Genomic DNA, 16,657 nt, shown 5'->3' on the forward strand with positions numbered 1-16,657 from the left:
TAATGGGTATATAGGTTAGTCAATCCGTTTCAAATATCGTGAATGGGTTTAGCTAAGTGACATAATGTAATTTACCTCTAAGGCTGCTCTAATCACTGTCTATGTGTAGATAGTCTCTTCATCTACAAGGTATATACAGCCATCTGGTTCTCAGGGGGGAAGGAAAGGAAGTTTGTGTTCTCTGCCTCTGTATGGCTTTCCTGAGCTCCTGTTTGTAGAGGGATTGTGTCCTTGGTGGAGTGTCTCGTGAGGATCTGTATCCTTGTCGCACATTTCCCTGGTTACACAAAAACAAACCCGGTCTACACCCAACAAGCTGAGGGTATTTTTGACAATTTAAATCATGTAGTTATACAGTATAACTTTTCAGTTTTTTTAGGACCCACACTAGAGCTCCAACGTGTTGGAACATAAAAACAGTGTGACAGTAGACATGGTTAAAGCAAGTCAGACAGCACTTTCAATGATTTATTTTCAGTTTTGCTGTTCCGGAAGAGTTTACCACAACAGGTTACAAGACAGACAGATTGCACTCGCTTGATTTTTATTTTTTTTTTCTTCCACGCCCATACACAGGATTTCCTCTTTCTGCATGAGATGATCTTCACACAGTCGCCTGGTGGGAAAGAGTCAAAAGCAGAGTAGAAACACTCAAACCACCAAGTGCGTGACAGCAGATGGAACGTTTGTTAATCATATGTTTAGCCTCGTGTGGAATCCCCAGCCTCGTTCGCAAAGGGTTAACACTGACCTAGTTTCCGTGGCAACATTGAATGTCTGATGACATCATTGCTTTAATTTTAGCTCAAGTCCGGCATCCAAGGTTGGTCACATGACCAACTAGCCAGCACCACATGTGTGTATTTCTGTAGAAAGTGGTTTGGTATGTAGTACAGACTCAGGAAGTGACATCACCGCTTCCATTCAGCGCTGGCTTTCGATGTATTTACTGCTCTATAAGGTTTCCACTCAGTCAGTAAAGAACTGCAGCTCTTTTTCCAGTGTGCCTTGATGCCCAACTGGTGATCTAATCGCTGATTAAAATGTGAAAGTCAACAATTATACCAGTAGTCAGGGTTTCGATTCTCGAGATGCACAGATATTCCTTTCGATCTAAAAGTCATGTTGTCGACTACAACCTTGTATGCAAACTCAGGAAGAATAGGCTGCTACCAGGCACTGAACAACTCTTGTATCTACAGTGAAATGTGTAGAAGTGCAAGTGGTTGTCACTTAATGCTTATAAAATAACAATTTCATCAAAGACCTTCCAAAGATTTGAAAACATCACATCCTGTAAACCCTCATGGGATTTCATTTAATGTATGTAGTCACCAACAATTGCCTCACTTGCATGGAATCATTGATTTATAGAGGCTTGCTAAGCTCTGCCCTGTTGTCAGGTTTCATCTTTAATTAATGGTAATTAGCAGATGTTTCTCTCAGCACTGTCTGTCCTGCTACACTTCTTATACCTGCTTAAATGCAGTGAACATGGCTGAGTCCTGGGCTGGATCAATACCCTGCATGACACGACAAGTTGTGGTTGGTGGCTCGTTGGCATCATTGGTAGTATCGGTGTTTAATATCGGAGGGAGGTTGTCGGCCGCCTGGTGCCGCAGTTAATAAAAAATGAATGGAAAGAGAAGGGGGAGGAGCCCTCAGCTGTTGCTCGAGCTCTTTAACTCTCACCTCTCTGGTGGCTGCTCTGCTGTTCCCACTGGGCACACACTTTATACAATCCTGAATCCCACTGCTGCCCGACGCTGCCAGGTTTTATGTAACGCAGCGCCACAGCTGTTGGAGTTTTCATCACACACTATTGGAACACGCACATAAAAATATTGATTTCTGAAACAACGGAAGTATATTCACGTGAATATCTAAAAGAGGTGGATTAGACTGATTATAATGCAAGACAGGGCATACAACTGGTAGTAGCTCAGAAATGCATGGCATTTAATAAGTTCTCAAAAATTTCACATTAAAAGGACAAAATAATCATCTAGCCCTTCATTAGAGTGGTCAAAAAATCCATTTTGACCTTGGTTGTAAATCAGGATGATTTAGTGTATGTAAAGCACGACATGGCTTCATAGTGCACAGTTGAGTACTGGCCCTTTAAGCCCGGCTACTCCTGACTTGAACATATGGGAAGCTAATCTTAGCCCAAGTCCTGAGAGAGACAAGGCTGGCAACCAGCCACTGTGCGGAGCTGAGGAAGGTTTCTCTCTGTTTTTCTCTCTCAAGTCTGAGCAATTTCTGATTTAAACCCCCTAGTATTGTCTCCAAAAGTCATCACATAATCATTCGGGCCATGATGTGTTTCACCTGAAGAAAACTGCTCTAGCATTTGAAACTGTGTTCTGTTAATGATTACATCATTGTCCATTTAGATTTTACTGCTCAGCGGTTTTTCATGACTTGGCACACATTAGCCTGGCAGGTAGTAGAACACAGTGTTCTTATATTGTTTTTTAACCCTTTTTTCCTCACTTGTTTTCCATCTTGCCTAATGTCTGTTGTCTTTGTCTCTCCGACTCAGACCATATTCTATATATTGATTACATTCTTCTCCTTCTTTCCATGACCCAAAGCTCAGGCACAAAGAGCTGCCTCTTAAAAACAGCGCCCCCCTCTTCCTCCTCCGCCTCGTTATTTTTTAGCGACTCCACCCTGCCCAACAGGCCCCCACTCATCACCACCTTTCCATTTTTTCTCTCCTCCCTCTAAAACCACTCCTCCCTTTCTCTTTGTGCGGAGTGCTGAAGAGGAGTGTGTGGGGAGGGGGGGAGGGTGGTGTAGGCCTTCCCCAGCTGGGCTATTCGTGCCAACTTGCACGTGCCGAAAGTCAGGAGGTATGACTCAGACTGGATACCCTACACTCAGCACTACGATCTACACCCAAACACCCTGAACCTAACACCATCCTGACTGGGTGTGTGTTGGTTGGTGGATGATGGAGGGTGGAGGGTGGAGGGTGGAGGGTGGAAGCAAAGACAAAGAGAAAGAAACAGCCAAACAGACAGATGCAAGGTTGAAAGAACAAGGTGATGCCTAAAATAGGAACAATGTGTTAACAGTCTGTTACTCCTTATAGACAGACAGATGGAAATATTAAGTACATTAATAGATACATATACACCCTACATATAGTTACACACTCTTATAGAGGATGTGCCACCATTTTCTTTTATCATATCAAATACAAAAAAGGCACTATCAATTGTTTTACACTATATCTATATATATATATATATATATATATATATATATATATATATATATTCATATTTCATGAAATTAGTGATATCCAAAACAATTGTGTGCCTGGTTTGTTGATTAAAAAAAAAAACACAAAACTAGGCCAAAATAATAATAAACTAACCATAATAGGAGATTCCAGCAATACATTAGTCGTATTTGTTTAACCAGGCTGAAACACTTTGTGTTGCTTCTGCTCTGTTTAATGGGAGCTGCTCAGTGCAGCTTTGCAGCCTCTTGTCCTGCCCACCAATAAACCCAGTGACCCTCAGTGAACAATCCAATACTGTATGCATACTAGCATGTATGTGTGCAGAGGAAATCAATGAAAGTGTGCCTCTGCATTTGTTGCCTGTGTGTGCATTTGTTTAGTGTCTTTGCCTCTGTGTATATGTGATGAGAAACAGGGAAGTGTGTGTTGGGGGGGGACAGGAAGAGAAAAAAAGAAAGTGAAAGATAAAGCGACAGAGAGCAAAAAGAGGGGGAAGGAGAAAGATTGAGAGTAACAGAGTGTGTCAGATCAGATGACCTTGATGCCATTGGACTGCTGGGCAGTATGCGTTGGGGGTGGGGAGGTGTGGCGGTAGATGGGAGCAGGAGGTGGAGTCAGCTGACAGGAAGAGATAGGAGGAGGGGAAAGGACCCTCATGTTAAGACAGTGATGCTCATGTGAGTTGCTTAATGGCTCTTAGATAAAAGCTTCCTCCCACTGTAGAGAGGTGATGAAGGTGCAGAAATAGTGGAATCAGTTCTTGTAAAGATTATTCACCCATGGTACCCTTCAAACGGTTCTCTATTGGCTTCTGTGTGTTTCATACACACAGACCTCCCACTACGATGTGCTGGTAATATTTAAATGTTGAATCGTTTCGGTGTGTGAGGGTTTTATGTCAGGAGTTAGTTGAGAAGAAAAGAAAAAGATGACTCAGGCTTAGTCATATGCAAGCCAACCCAACACACACTGCTGCGGATGGACTTTTGTTGTCAGTCATCCCTCCTACAACCAAGACCTTTCCTCTGTGCTGCTGAGAAGCAGTGAGCGTAAGACAAAGAAGTGAGAGCGATGGAGAGAGAGAGGGACGAAGGCGTGAAACAACTCTTTTGGACGATAATTTGACTAGATTGTGAGATGAAGTGATCGATGTGAGAATTGGAGTGTCTCTTTTATCTTCTCTCAATGCCAGGTTACAGCAGGTTTACCGTGAGTAACATACTTGTTCATGTTTTCCATTTCACCCCCCAAAAAAAGTTGAGATACTTTAACTGTTTCTTTTCCAATTTCTCTTGAGCTCTTATTGTCATGTGAAGTGGACACAGTTACATTAAAAGTTAACTAGGACATGGCTACAGACTGTATGCCTTCTAGTTATAATGTAATCTGTCACGTTGTTCTCTTATCTAGAGTAGAAGTAACCCATTGGGCTCCGGAGGTGATTTTTAGGACAGCTCTCTTGGGCAAACCTGAATGGCAGCATGTTGGTGTTGTTTCTGTATATGGCTTTAATCCCACAATAACATCTTAAAGCCAATAGCATATTTTATGGCCTTGTCTATCATTGTTATAAACAAGCACGTGTTTAAATCATACTAGTCTTCCTTTAGTTTAGTTTTACCTAGCATCTGCATCTGCATCACATTTTTGGAACAGCCAAATTTGCATTTGAGGAGGTTCCTTCTATGTGGATGTTTAGGTCAAATCGTACTTCTTTGTTTTACTCATCGTTTGTGGACGGTGACGAACTCACTCGGAGCTCGCGTTTTTACAATGTGAGGTCTTGTGTTTGAAGACGGCCTTCTTCTCTCGGTCACAAGTTCAGCCTGCGTTTCTGTTCTGTTTTTTTATGTTCATTTAAAAATGGTGACAGCGTCATAACCATGTGGTATCATTCATTCATAGAACAGTTTATATTAGATCTAGTTGTGATGACTGCTGGTCTGTCGAAGTGTCTTTTAGCCTAACGACTGTTAGCTTTGAGAAATGATTTATTCTAGTTGAATAGCCGGTATCATTTTTTGATAAGAGTGCAGCGTTAAAGGACAGAAAAAGTCTGTTGGGTTTAGTGGTTCTTTAAAATGAGGAACTGTGCGCGGAGAGCATGTGATTCGGGGGTTGAGTCTAATCTTGAACTCAAAATGCTGTGTCATTGCAGGCGGGGGGGAGTGAGTGTAGAGCACAAGTGAGTCGGGTGAATGAAAGAGCATGTTTTCGAGTGTCCGCCCGTTGGTGTGTGTTGTTGGTGATAGAAGAGAGTGGGCATGTGTCAGATGACACATGTGCCCACCCAGTGGTGGAGGCAAGCGTCGTGGTGGGAGACACAATGATGAGGAAGATGACGATGCAGCTACGTCATCGCCACGTGTTTTCTACCTCTCTTGCTCATTGCTCTCCCTCTTGCTCATTGGCACTCCCTGGTCACGTGACCTAATGCTCTACTTCTCTTCTCCTTCCCTTAGACAGCTTAGGCAGCGCTGCGTTTCTCCTTGGGATTGACGTTCATCTGTGTGTGAGTGTGTGTGTGTGTGTGTGTGTGTGTATACATATATATATATATATATATATATATATATGTATATATATACAAATATGTGTGGCAACAGAGAGACAGACACATTTACAGGGCCAGAGAGCGGGTGCGTCAGAAAGTGTTGGAACGTAATGCAATAAGCTATGTTAGATAGAGAAAAGGCTCAGGAAACAAAACAGAGAGGCAAATCGAGAGAGGGAGGCAGAGGCACTTTGAGAAAGCCAGAGAAAACGAGGGATCAGGAGAAGCGGGGAAAGGCAAAGTAAGAGAAACAGGGAAAAGGCTACTGAAGTTGATCCAGCCATAGCACAGGGTAGCCAGCACATACTCGGCAATATAAGAGAAAATTATTACGCAGGAGCTGACAACGATCTGCATGGGGAAGACGGCCAGGTTCTCTACCCTCCCCCCCACCCCCCCACCCCCTCTCATCCTCCTGGTTAAATCTGCTCCAAAACTCCAGCAATGTTCGAGAGAAGAGAGGAGACGCCACAAGGCCGGTCAGCCAGCAACAGGGCGAGAGGAAACATCCAGCGATCATGACCACGTTGATAATGATAATGGCAATGACGCCAAGGCAGAACAATGGTGAGGAGAAAAATAACAAGAGGACGTTATCTGGTGGACAGGAGAGGACAGAAGTATCGCGTCCTCAGCAAACTGTAATGGGTTGCTTACTCGTGGTTGCTGTCTCCGTTTTGGCAACATCCTGCTGATCCTGTTTGTGCCCTTTTTCTGTTTTGCTCTCTTTACAGAATCAGTTGCATAATAACTGAGCGACTCGAGTTTCGTTCTCTTTTTGTCTTCTCTGTCTCCTCTCCTCAGTGTCTTCATCCGTTTCGTTCTCTTCATCCTGCTACTCTTTCTTGCTGATGTCGAAGTGTCATCCGCTGTTCCCTCTCCATCGCCCGGCGCAGTTGTCTCGCTCTTTTACCTCTGTTGTAATCATGTCGCCGTCGTTCTTACATTTTTTTCCACCTTGTAGGTGAGTGAATGATGAATAATTGTATATCAGGTGAACTTCAGCTTCCTTCAGTCAGAAACCTTCCACCTCGTCTGTATCCTTTGGATCTTGGAGGAAGTTCCAGCAACACCGCCAGCAAGCCATCTCCCTCTTCATCTACCAACCTTTCTCTTTCCTGTGCATGTGTCCTTGCTAGAGGATCTATTATCAGCCACAGGTGTAAGATTGAAGCTTTTTGTTTCTTTTTCACCAATGTGAATGTGGATGGGGACGAAAATGGAGATCGAAGAACCATTATCAGTAGCTTCTCCTTTGGCCCAGGGCTGAGCCGAATCTAGACGCTCAAACATGGAACAAAATCTCCGTAAGGAAAACGAGATACCGTTTGCAGAAGGCATAAACAAGCATAAACATAACGTTGCTTTCCTTTGCTTCCTTTTTCCTGATGATGCCGTTGTGAATTGAGATTGTGTATTCGCTTGGCAGCCGCTGGTTCGCCTCTGCACTCGAAAGCGGAGAAACTCTGTCATAGCCGAAATTGCCATCACTGGACTTTTGAGGATAAACAAAACAGAACATAGCCTTATATTTAGCATCATCTAATGCAATAGGGCAAGTAGGGCTAAAGGGCGTGGATAGAGACAGAGAGGTTTTCTCATTGGTAAGAGCTCTGCTGCACTGTGCTGTTTCCTAGGCTGCCGCTACTAGCGACTCTCCCCCACAGCTCTCTCCGTTCCTGCTCACTGCACACTCCTCCATTCCATCGTACGTGCCCGCTGTGGCTCAGATAATGGCCTCTCGCTCTGCACACACTGAAGAGAGAGAGGAGTGGAGATGGAGGGAGAGGCTGCGTGAGAGGGAGGGGAATGGAGGGAGGGAGGGAGAGAGAGAGAGAGAGAGAGAGAGAGAGAGAGAGAGAGGGGAAGGTGGGGGCTGCGAAGAGAAGCCGACTGCATGTGTAGCCGAGAGAAAGAAAGAGGATATTGAAAAAGGGAAGGGAGGAGCAGACAGAGATAATGAGAAAGGAAAAAGAAGAGAACAGAAAGCGTCGAGCATAAGAAGAAGCAAGAGAGAAATGAGAAACGTGTGTGCTGTGCTGGGGGGAGGTGTGTTGCGTGTGTGTGGTTGGCTGTGTGTGTGAATACATGCATGTGTATTTCGTCGCTCGCTCTGTCTGTGCGCTGCACAGACTTGAAGGAATAAAAAGGGAATACAACCCAACAAGAACGAATTGCTTGTGGGCAGCTCTGCCGGCAAGCAAGTCTCATGCTCCTCTCTGTCTTCTCTTCGGCTTTCTGCTCTCCGACCCGCAGCTCCGTCTGGACGTCTAGGATCACGTAAGTATGCGTCGCTGGTCCTCGGGCTCTCAGCCGGCTTCATATTGTCAGGGTCTCTGCTTCATGTTCCTGCTCTGCACGGCAGCAAAGGAAGGGGTGGGGGAAGAAGGAGGAGGACAAGAGCGAGGACATTGGGGGTGGGGGGGGCAATGTTGTGTATCTGGGACTTAGGTTCAGCTGTCTACTCACAAGCTGATCTTAACCCCCTCACCACCACTAGTATCTTTACAGGCTTTGTTTCCTCCCTCCAGTTACTGCAGTGTCAGTGTTAAACAGCCGTTGCGTTGCTCTCGCACGGAGAACGCTTATCTTGTTTAAAGGGCTCTTAGACCCAAGTGGTCCGGTCAACCAGGTTTTGCAAGATCTGAGCCAGTTAGGTTTGTTTTCGTATGCACTTCTTGGTGTGTATATATGTGTGTGTGTGTGTGTGTGTGTGTGTGTGTGTGTGTGTGTGTGTGAAATAGAGTGACACAGTTATAAGACAGAGATAAACTCCTGGCAAGCGAGTAGGTTCTGTCACGGTGTAAATATTTGTCAAAGCACGTGGTCTGTACAGTCCAAGGCACCCGCATAGGTGTAAAGCGCTGTAGGTGTCAGCGTAGCATTTCCATCCTGGACCGGCATGTGGACTCCCAAAAAAACGACGATCGAGGTTAATCAAACCCCCCCGATCATACAAGGATTCAAAGAGCTGTTATTTGTGTGCAGTGCAGTATTTGTTATCAGAACTGGCAAAGCAAAGAGTAAAGTCCATGTGTTCTAAGTGTGCAACTTGAGGTGCTTTAAACCCATGTGACGTGTGTGTGTGTGTGTGTGTGTGTGTGTGTGTGTGTGTGGCAGCGTTTTGTGTATGTAACTGTGAGAAAAAGTGATGTGCGTGATTGTAATATGTTACGTTGTGCAGTGTTGCAGTCACTGTTGTGTTTCAACACACTGCAGTTCTCATAACTGCCGTGCACAGCCCCCCACCCCCCTCCCTTCCTCTTTCCCGTCTGATTCACTGATAGTGCAGACATGGGGCCTCTCACGTATTACATGCCGGCTGTTCACTGCCACCCCCACCTCCCCCTCCAACCCCACATCATCTCACCAATACCACCGCCACCCCCTTGTACCCCCAACAGACACGCGGCACAGAAGGTGGATTCAAAAGACCAGAGCATACTGCCTGTCCAGTAATTAGCCACTTCAAAGGCTCATTTTAATAATATTCAAATGATGGGGAAGCTGGATGTCAAGCTCACTTCTCCTGTCATACAATGATGGATCTACAAACAGAAGCCATTTTCTTTCTTTTTTGAATCTCCTGAATCAGGAACTAGTTCACATTTATGTTGGGGTGTGAGACCGTCAGCTAGCCTGAGGTTAGTTTGTGTGTGTGTATGTGTAAGGAATTATTTATATCTTACTCTGTCTTTGTTCAGTTTTTGTTATGTCATCTGTCAGGGAAGAACTGTACTTGCAAACAGGATTTTGATGCATGGAAGTGTCGGTTACAGTTAAGGCTACAGTACAATGTGAAGCATGTAGTCTGTTTAAAGTACACACATAGGTTGAAGACTTTGACCCAAAAAAAAGGTTGTTAATACAGTGTTGTTGGCTTCTATCTATGGGGCAAACACAATTATTTACATAGTAAGTCTGCCTTCGTTTTCTTCTCACGTGCTATTAGATATGTTGGAATACACTGCTAAGCCACAACATGAACTCTGTCAATGATTTCTGAGCCTGCCCTTGGATTATCTTTGTTTGTTGTTCCTCTCTAGACTCATTTGATAATAATCTATGAGGGGCTAACCTGGGCTGAATACTGTTTGCAAGTACTATCTTAGGATTCAAGTGAATTTGAGCACTAAAGTTGGCTTCAACATATAATTCAAAATAAATAATTCAGATTAATAGTCATTTAGACTAGAATTAACTGTGGCAATTACTTTTTAATTGTCTACACCTTTTCTTTTTTTTCCACTACTGTAGTGAAACTCACCCCCTGGTGCTTCAAGCTGACTAAAATGGACTGAATGCTTTAAAAATGTAATTTGACACAAGTCCAGGTGATGGGTTTGCAGTTTTCAGTGTAACTAGTGGTAACTGTCCCAATTCTGACTCTGAGAGGAAGTGAGATATGTGGCTGCACTGATCAGCTCCTGATAAGTGTTACCAACTCTCTGAGAAGGTCTTTAAACTTACTATTTGTAACTCTTAGCCAGCATGTTTATTAAATACTTCTACATTTCACAGTTTCTTATGCTGTATACTGGGATGCAGTGACTGCAAGGAATAGCAATAATAGCAGTTCAAAAGAATATTAGCAATTGTGCCATCCAAAATACAGATACAGTTACCTTGTTTCTTTTCCAGCCAAAGGTTAATTCAGTTATAGGACAGATGGTAATATCAGGAGCAGTCAGTTGTTGCTTATGTTATGCTATATACAGTAAATCACTTATAGGAAAAGTGTTTGTCAGGCCAAAACACAAGCCTTTATACAGTGCAGTAAAGCAGTGGTTCCCAAAGTGGGCACCGGGGACTCACAGGGGGTCTTGAGGGGTTTCCAGGGGGTCCCCAGCAAAAGGGGAATAGTTTATCTCTATTCACTATAATTCAGTCCATAATCGTGGTCTAATGTTTGTCAGTTTAGGGTCTTGACTTGAAACCATTTCAGTAAATTACACCAGCCAAACTGCAAAGAACTCCTGTATGACTATCAAAAATACATGTATGTACATACATACATTTGTTTGAAAAATTGTTTTTCTCAAGATTTTTCTTTTTTATAGTAAATTAAAATAAGGAATTATAGTCAAGCCTACAAAGCAGCTCCTTACACTCTTTACATCCCACCTGTGCAAGGTGGTTTGACCCAAATGATTACCTGATAGACATACATAGACTGACACATTGCCATTAAGGGAGCCCTGTGCTGTCATGAGTGGGGCTAAAATTCTTGTCAGTAGTTTATCTGTACTTCTGCCTAGCTTGCACGGTTTCTGGAATCACTTCTACAAAATAGTGCAAAAGTTGAGTCTACATTATTCCCAGGAACATTCCAAAGGATGTCTTGGGAGTTTCCTTTCTCAAATATTCCTAGAAAAATGTTTGGGTCTTTTGACTAGTGAGGAAAGACGTGCAAGTCAAGTCACTGAATATTTCCTTCACTTTCCTCACTGCATCAAGTTTTCATGTGGCAATCTCTCAACAGAAACTTTACAGTAGTTCAGACAGGCGTGGAACTTTATAGTCACATGTTCCACTAAAGCTAGAGTGTGAAACTTGTACATAAAACAAAGCCCTTGCCAAATAGGTTCATACAGTGCTGATTAAGCCTATCACCACCAGGGGTGGCTCTCTGTATTTCTCAGTATAGCGTTGTTGTGTTTGGTGTCTGTGGTGACATTCCCGCGCTGGAGTATCAGATGGATGCCAATACATCTCATTTGTACTCAGAACAAGCAGTTTAACTCCACAACAACGTTGTTTCATGAGCAGTACAGAAAGTGCTGTCAACCAACCTTGCACACTCACTTATAGTTCTTATTCTTGTTCTGGCTCTCTGATTGGTTACACGGTATGTAAGTCTACCTGTATTACCCAATACCTTGACAGGCAGGAAGGGGGGAAAGACCACAGCGATGCAGCATTATTAAAGTAGGTATACTTTATTAATATCGCAAGGGGAAATTCAATTCTATTTGTATGAATCCCACTGCTTTTCATAATCACATTGGCAGTGTTTGTGTAATTACTCTCACTGTCAGAGGGGGAGACAGAAGTTCCACACTCCTGCTTTAACCATTCGAACATATAGGTCCATGACTTGTCTAACACTGGACAGCCCATTCTGTGTGCATACACTGCTACATAGAAGTTGTCTTTCAAAGTTAAAATAGTAGCAATTGAAACAATTCTCCACAAAGACCAAAATAACCTAATTGTATCAGATTAACAGATAACATTTCTTGATTTGTTTCACTTACTAATTGTGTTCTTGAAAGAAAATATGAACTGTACAATTGTACATTTTACTCTCTTGATTCTTCTTCTCTACTTTGTAGTTTGAAACCACCCACATTCCACCCACAAAAGAGTGATATGTTTAAACTCTAACTGCCTGCTTTGCATAGCCCAACTGATCTGGAGCACAGTGTCCATTTATAAACAACAGTGAAACTATGTCACACATGACCTGTGACTTTCCTGACAAAACACCTGTTATGAAACACGCCACTGAAGCAATAGCTAATGCAGTTTTCCATAGCCCTACTGACCTGACCCTGCAGCACTGTATGTTCTGTATGTGTGAAAGGTGGGAGGGAAACCCTTGATAAGAGCTGGGGAGAAGGGAATGTAGACTGATATTAATTTGATGATTGTTATTTATCATTCCGTCAAGTTATTCTTGGAATACAGATAGAAAATATCAATTTATTTTATTCAATTAAGCAATTAGTCAACACACATAAGGTGATTATTCAAAATCATGCCTAATGTACAGTGTATAATGTTGTTTTACATATTTTGATAAGTTTATATATATATATATATATATATATATATATATATATATATATATTTTTATTTTTTTTTTCCTTGCAACAAGCAAATTGTATTATTATTATTATTATTATTATTATTATTATTATTATTATTATTATTTTTTATTCTCTATTATTGTGTTAAATGTTCCAAATGTAAAGCACTTTGAGCTGCATTCTGTGTATGAAAGGTGCTATACAAATAAAGCTTATTATTATTATTATATTGGTCCGGGATTTATTGTATTCTTATAATTTTACTGACCTCGCTCCATGTCCATCTCTGTGTCTTTCAGACTGTCCACGAAGTCACTTTAGTGGATGGCCCCAGAAGTGGAGGCCAGATGGAAATTGGGTCACATGACCGCCTCCAGGAAGGCGCGCTGAGCCTGGAACTGGCCAATGGGGTGAATCGCTACCCTAATGATGATACAACATCTATGGAAAAAGAGCAGCAGAGGGCAGGAAGCGTGCCGCCAAGGCAGTGCTGGGTGTCAGGACATGGCAAGGTCAGTGACACCCAGCAACCATGTTGGAACAGCAGCAGCGATACCCCTGGTGAACCTGTCCACCACGCAGATATGGAGGATGCCCACAATCTGGTGGCTTTTTCTGCTATTGCTGGCTCCTTGCCTCGTTCTTCCTCCTCTTCCTGCCTCGTGCAGCCTAACACAGCCCAGCTGTATGAGAAGTTCACCAAGGAGATGGGCGCTGAGGGGGCTCAGCTCAAAGTCTCTGCCGGAGCTCCTGAGGGAAGCTGCCAAACTCCAGAAGACCTGAACACTCTACAGACAGCACTGAGTCAAGCCAAACATGGACACAAGCCCCCTAACTGCAACTGTGATGGGCCTGACTGTCCAGACTATCTTGAGTGGCTGGAGAAGAAGATTAAGTTGGCAACCAATGAGGATCAAGGTGCCTGCAAGATGACTGATGTTCCCGCACAGTTACAGCCTCACCTACAGCAACCCCATTTGCAGCATCACCCTCAGCCCTACCCCCAGATGAATGGTGGCCACCATCTGTCTGCTTCATACCCCCAGCAGCAACAGGGAACTCAGGGCCCTCGCCTAGACCAAGTGCCCTGCTCCAAACCCCCAATTCCCTGCTCTCCCCAGGTGCTCTTCATAGCCAAGGAAAAGAACGTCAGTCTTCAGACAGCCATTGCCATAGAAGCCCTTACACAGTTATCTGGTACTGGTCCGCTAGCTGCCGGTTCTCCAGGTCAAGCTCCCTACCACAGTAACCTCCATCACCCCCAACATACCCAGAATTTCCCATCTCAGCCCCCCAATGGCACTAGCTTGATCCCTTCCTCTCCCAGCAACCACTCATCTTCCTCACGCTCACAATCCGTCCCTCCGGGACTGCACACCATTCAGCAGGCCCAAGTGTCCTGTGAGCACCATAGGCCCCAATCCCAGGGCCAGCCATCCCATGCTTCCCCTCTCCAATCCTCTACCTCTCCCTTCCCAAGTCAGGGAAAACATCCAGGCTTCAGCCCTAATCCCCAGCAGTGGCAGCAGGGCTCAGGCAGAGGCTCTGAACAGAGGAACCCATGGATGTGTATAAAGTCTGAGCCCCAGTCTCACTACGCTGCTGCACCTCACAGTAGCTCAGACCCCATGTCAGAGCTCAAACAGCTGCTTGGTGACACCAGTGGTAAATTCAGCAATGCCCATTTCAAGCTTCCAGTCAAACAGCAGATTAGCTTGAACCAGAACGGAGGTATCCAGGGGCAGGACAACCCTGCATTGGTTAGAATAAAGCAAGAACCAGACGCTGGTGAGCACCTCCATCACACTGCCTCCATGGCACATTACGGTATGGCTAATGGTCAGCAGCATGGTCAGCACTACGCGGGCACTCCCCTGTCTCCTGGCCAAGCAGCTATAAGCCACTCCACTCAGGCAGCTCTGCAACAGCACCTTCACTACAAGAGGAACCTTTTCTCTAACCACTCCCCTGGCTTTGGAGCACCAGGCCCTCATGCACCTCTAAAAAAATGGTGGCCACAGATGGAGGCAGAAGGTTTTCCACATCTTGCCATCAAACAGGAACCCAAGGAACCCAAAAAGAGAAAAAGCAGCCAAGGATCTCCTGTCATAAAAGCTATGAGTGGGATGCTTGGAGTCCCTCCCCTGCCCAAACCCAAACAGATAATCATCAAGAAGACCAAGCAGAAAGCCTCCATGCCAACCTTCCTGCCTCAGAATCAGATCACCGTACAAAAACCATCAGTCCTCATGATGGACACAGCCCTGGCCCTGACCAGCCTGCAACCAGGTTCTCTCCCCTCTCTGCCCCTCCACAGTAACTCCACTCAGGCTGCTGCTGCAGGCCTCCCTGCCCCAGTCCAATCTCAGGTATCCATTTCCAATTACTCAATTACTTCCTCTTCCACTGTTTCTGCTTTGTCAGAAAACACTCCAGCCCTCATGGGCCCTCTGCCCCCACCAGTGGCCCCTGTAGCCAATGCTAAGTCAGAGGGAGTTGGCAGCCTTGCCTCCAGTAACACCAGCACCACCACACCTATGACCTCCACATCTTCCTCCAGCACCTCACAATTACAGAGTGTCATCAACATAGACCCGAAGTACGAAGAACTTATCCGTCAGTTTGAGGCTGAATTTGGGGACTCAGCCCCAGATGCACCTGCCAGTCAGCCCATGGAGGAGACTGCTACAGGCCCTCAGCCGAGGAATCAGTCCCAGACCGGTCCTCAGGACCTCAGTCCCACATCATCTTCCACTTCCCAGTCGGCTCCCTTAATTGTCTCCACTCAAGCCAGCTCCATACCTCATCCAGATGATCAGGAGATGGTAGTCAGCAAAGATAAGTTAGGGCCCCAAAGTGAAGCATCCTTGAACCAGGCATCCACAGAAATTCCTATGGGGGATGTCGCTTCACATCATCAGGCCATTCTGGACAAGCAGCAGCAGCCAAGTGTGTTAGAGGATATGTTCAGCGTGCCGTGTTCTCCGCTGCCCAAACGCATGAAGATCGAAGCCTCGGGTGATATAGCAGTACTTTCCACTACATGCTATTCTGAAGAGGACACGCCCACTAAGGACAGTCTGCCTTCTTCTCCATCTCTCAGAGGCTTCCTACAGTGTCCTCTGCGCTACCTGGACACCCCTACCAAGACCATACTGAGTACTCCTTCCAAGGATCTACAGTCAGAGTTCCCCACCTGCACCTGTGTGGGTAAGTCAGTGTGTTGGTGTCTGTCTATGGTAGTGTGTAATACTAGTATTAATAATCAAACAAATATCACACCACACCAAACATTTTACATTCATCTCTGAGTGGAGATAAATTAAAGTAAGTCTGTAAGTAAAGTCAATCTGACCAATGTTAGATAGTGAAGGCTTTTCTCTGAAGTGCCTTAAAGCAACAAGGGAGCATGCGTATTCTGCAAGGAGGACTCTTTTGGGAAACATTTTCTAAATCTAAAAATTATCAAGTTTTGTTTTACCAATTAAACATTAATGAACCTATAATTCTTTTAGTGCTTTACTCTACTTATTTAACTACCCAGGCTCACTACTATGCTTTTCAGTCCCCCTCTGCTTCAGCTTCTCTGTCTGGATGCTTGTTGAGTGTATCTAAGAATGTGTGTGTTGCCAGGGTGTGTGGCTGCAACCATCCAGACTGCGACATTGTGGGGCACTAAAGGCAGCGGGCAGGAACAATAGCAGTGGTGGCAGAAGGAGCCTTCTGTGTGGGTTTGGGTCTGGTAGGCAAGCAGAACAGAGCCTTTGTTAGACAGAAAGAGGTTTAGTCCCATAGTTTGGGTATTATCCTGCTCAGGTTATTTGGTTACAACAGAGTAGGTGGTCCTACACTAGAAATCTATGGAAATGTGTAGATCATACTATATACCACATACTTAAAATAAATAAGACAATAACAGGTAGACAAATTTAGCAGATACGCCCTTCAATACACCCACATTATGATAGTGTAAAATCTGAATATTATTACGATAGCTAATGGGGTAATAACTGAATAATAAAAAGAATTGTTCTC

The 16,657-nt window shown here is 44.4% G+C and overlaps 1 protein-coding gene across 4 annotated transcripts in view; it reads left to right on the plus strand.

Moving 5' to 3' along the window:
- The window catches only part of tet3 (tet methylcytosine dioxygenase 3), a 46,154-nt gene that overhangs the window by 13,414 nt on the left and 16,083 nt on the right, over positions 1 to 16,657 (plus strand). For 2 of the 4 annotated variants that reach the window (XM_028577369.1, XM_028577372.1), the window contains one exon: positions 12,922 to 15,832. In XM_028577369.1, coding sequence (XP_028433170.1) covers positions 12,922 to 15,832 — 2,911 coding nt within the window. Of the gene's footprint in view, positions 1 to 3,965; positions 4,466 to 7,679; positions 8,091 to 12,921; positions 15,833 to 16,657 lie in introns of those variants that run through there. The other 2 variants (XM_028577370.1, XM_028577371.1) reach the window with 2 other exon arrangements.

This window comes from Perca flavescens, chromosome 5, assembly GCF_004354835.1.
Source record: "Perca flavescens isolate YP-PL-M2 chromosome 5, PFLA_1.0, whole genome shotgun sequence".
In the NCBI taxonomy this organism is placed as follows: domain Eukaryota; kingdom Metazoa; phylum Chordata; class Actinopteri; order Perciformes; family Percidae; genus Perca; species Perca flavescens.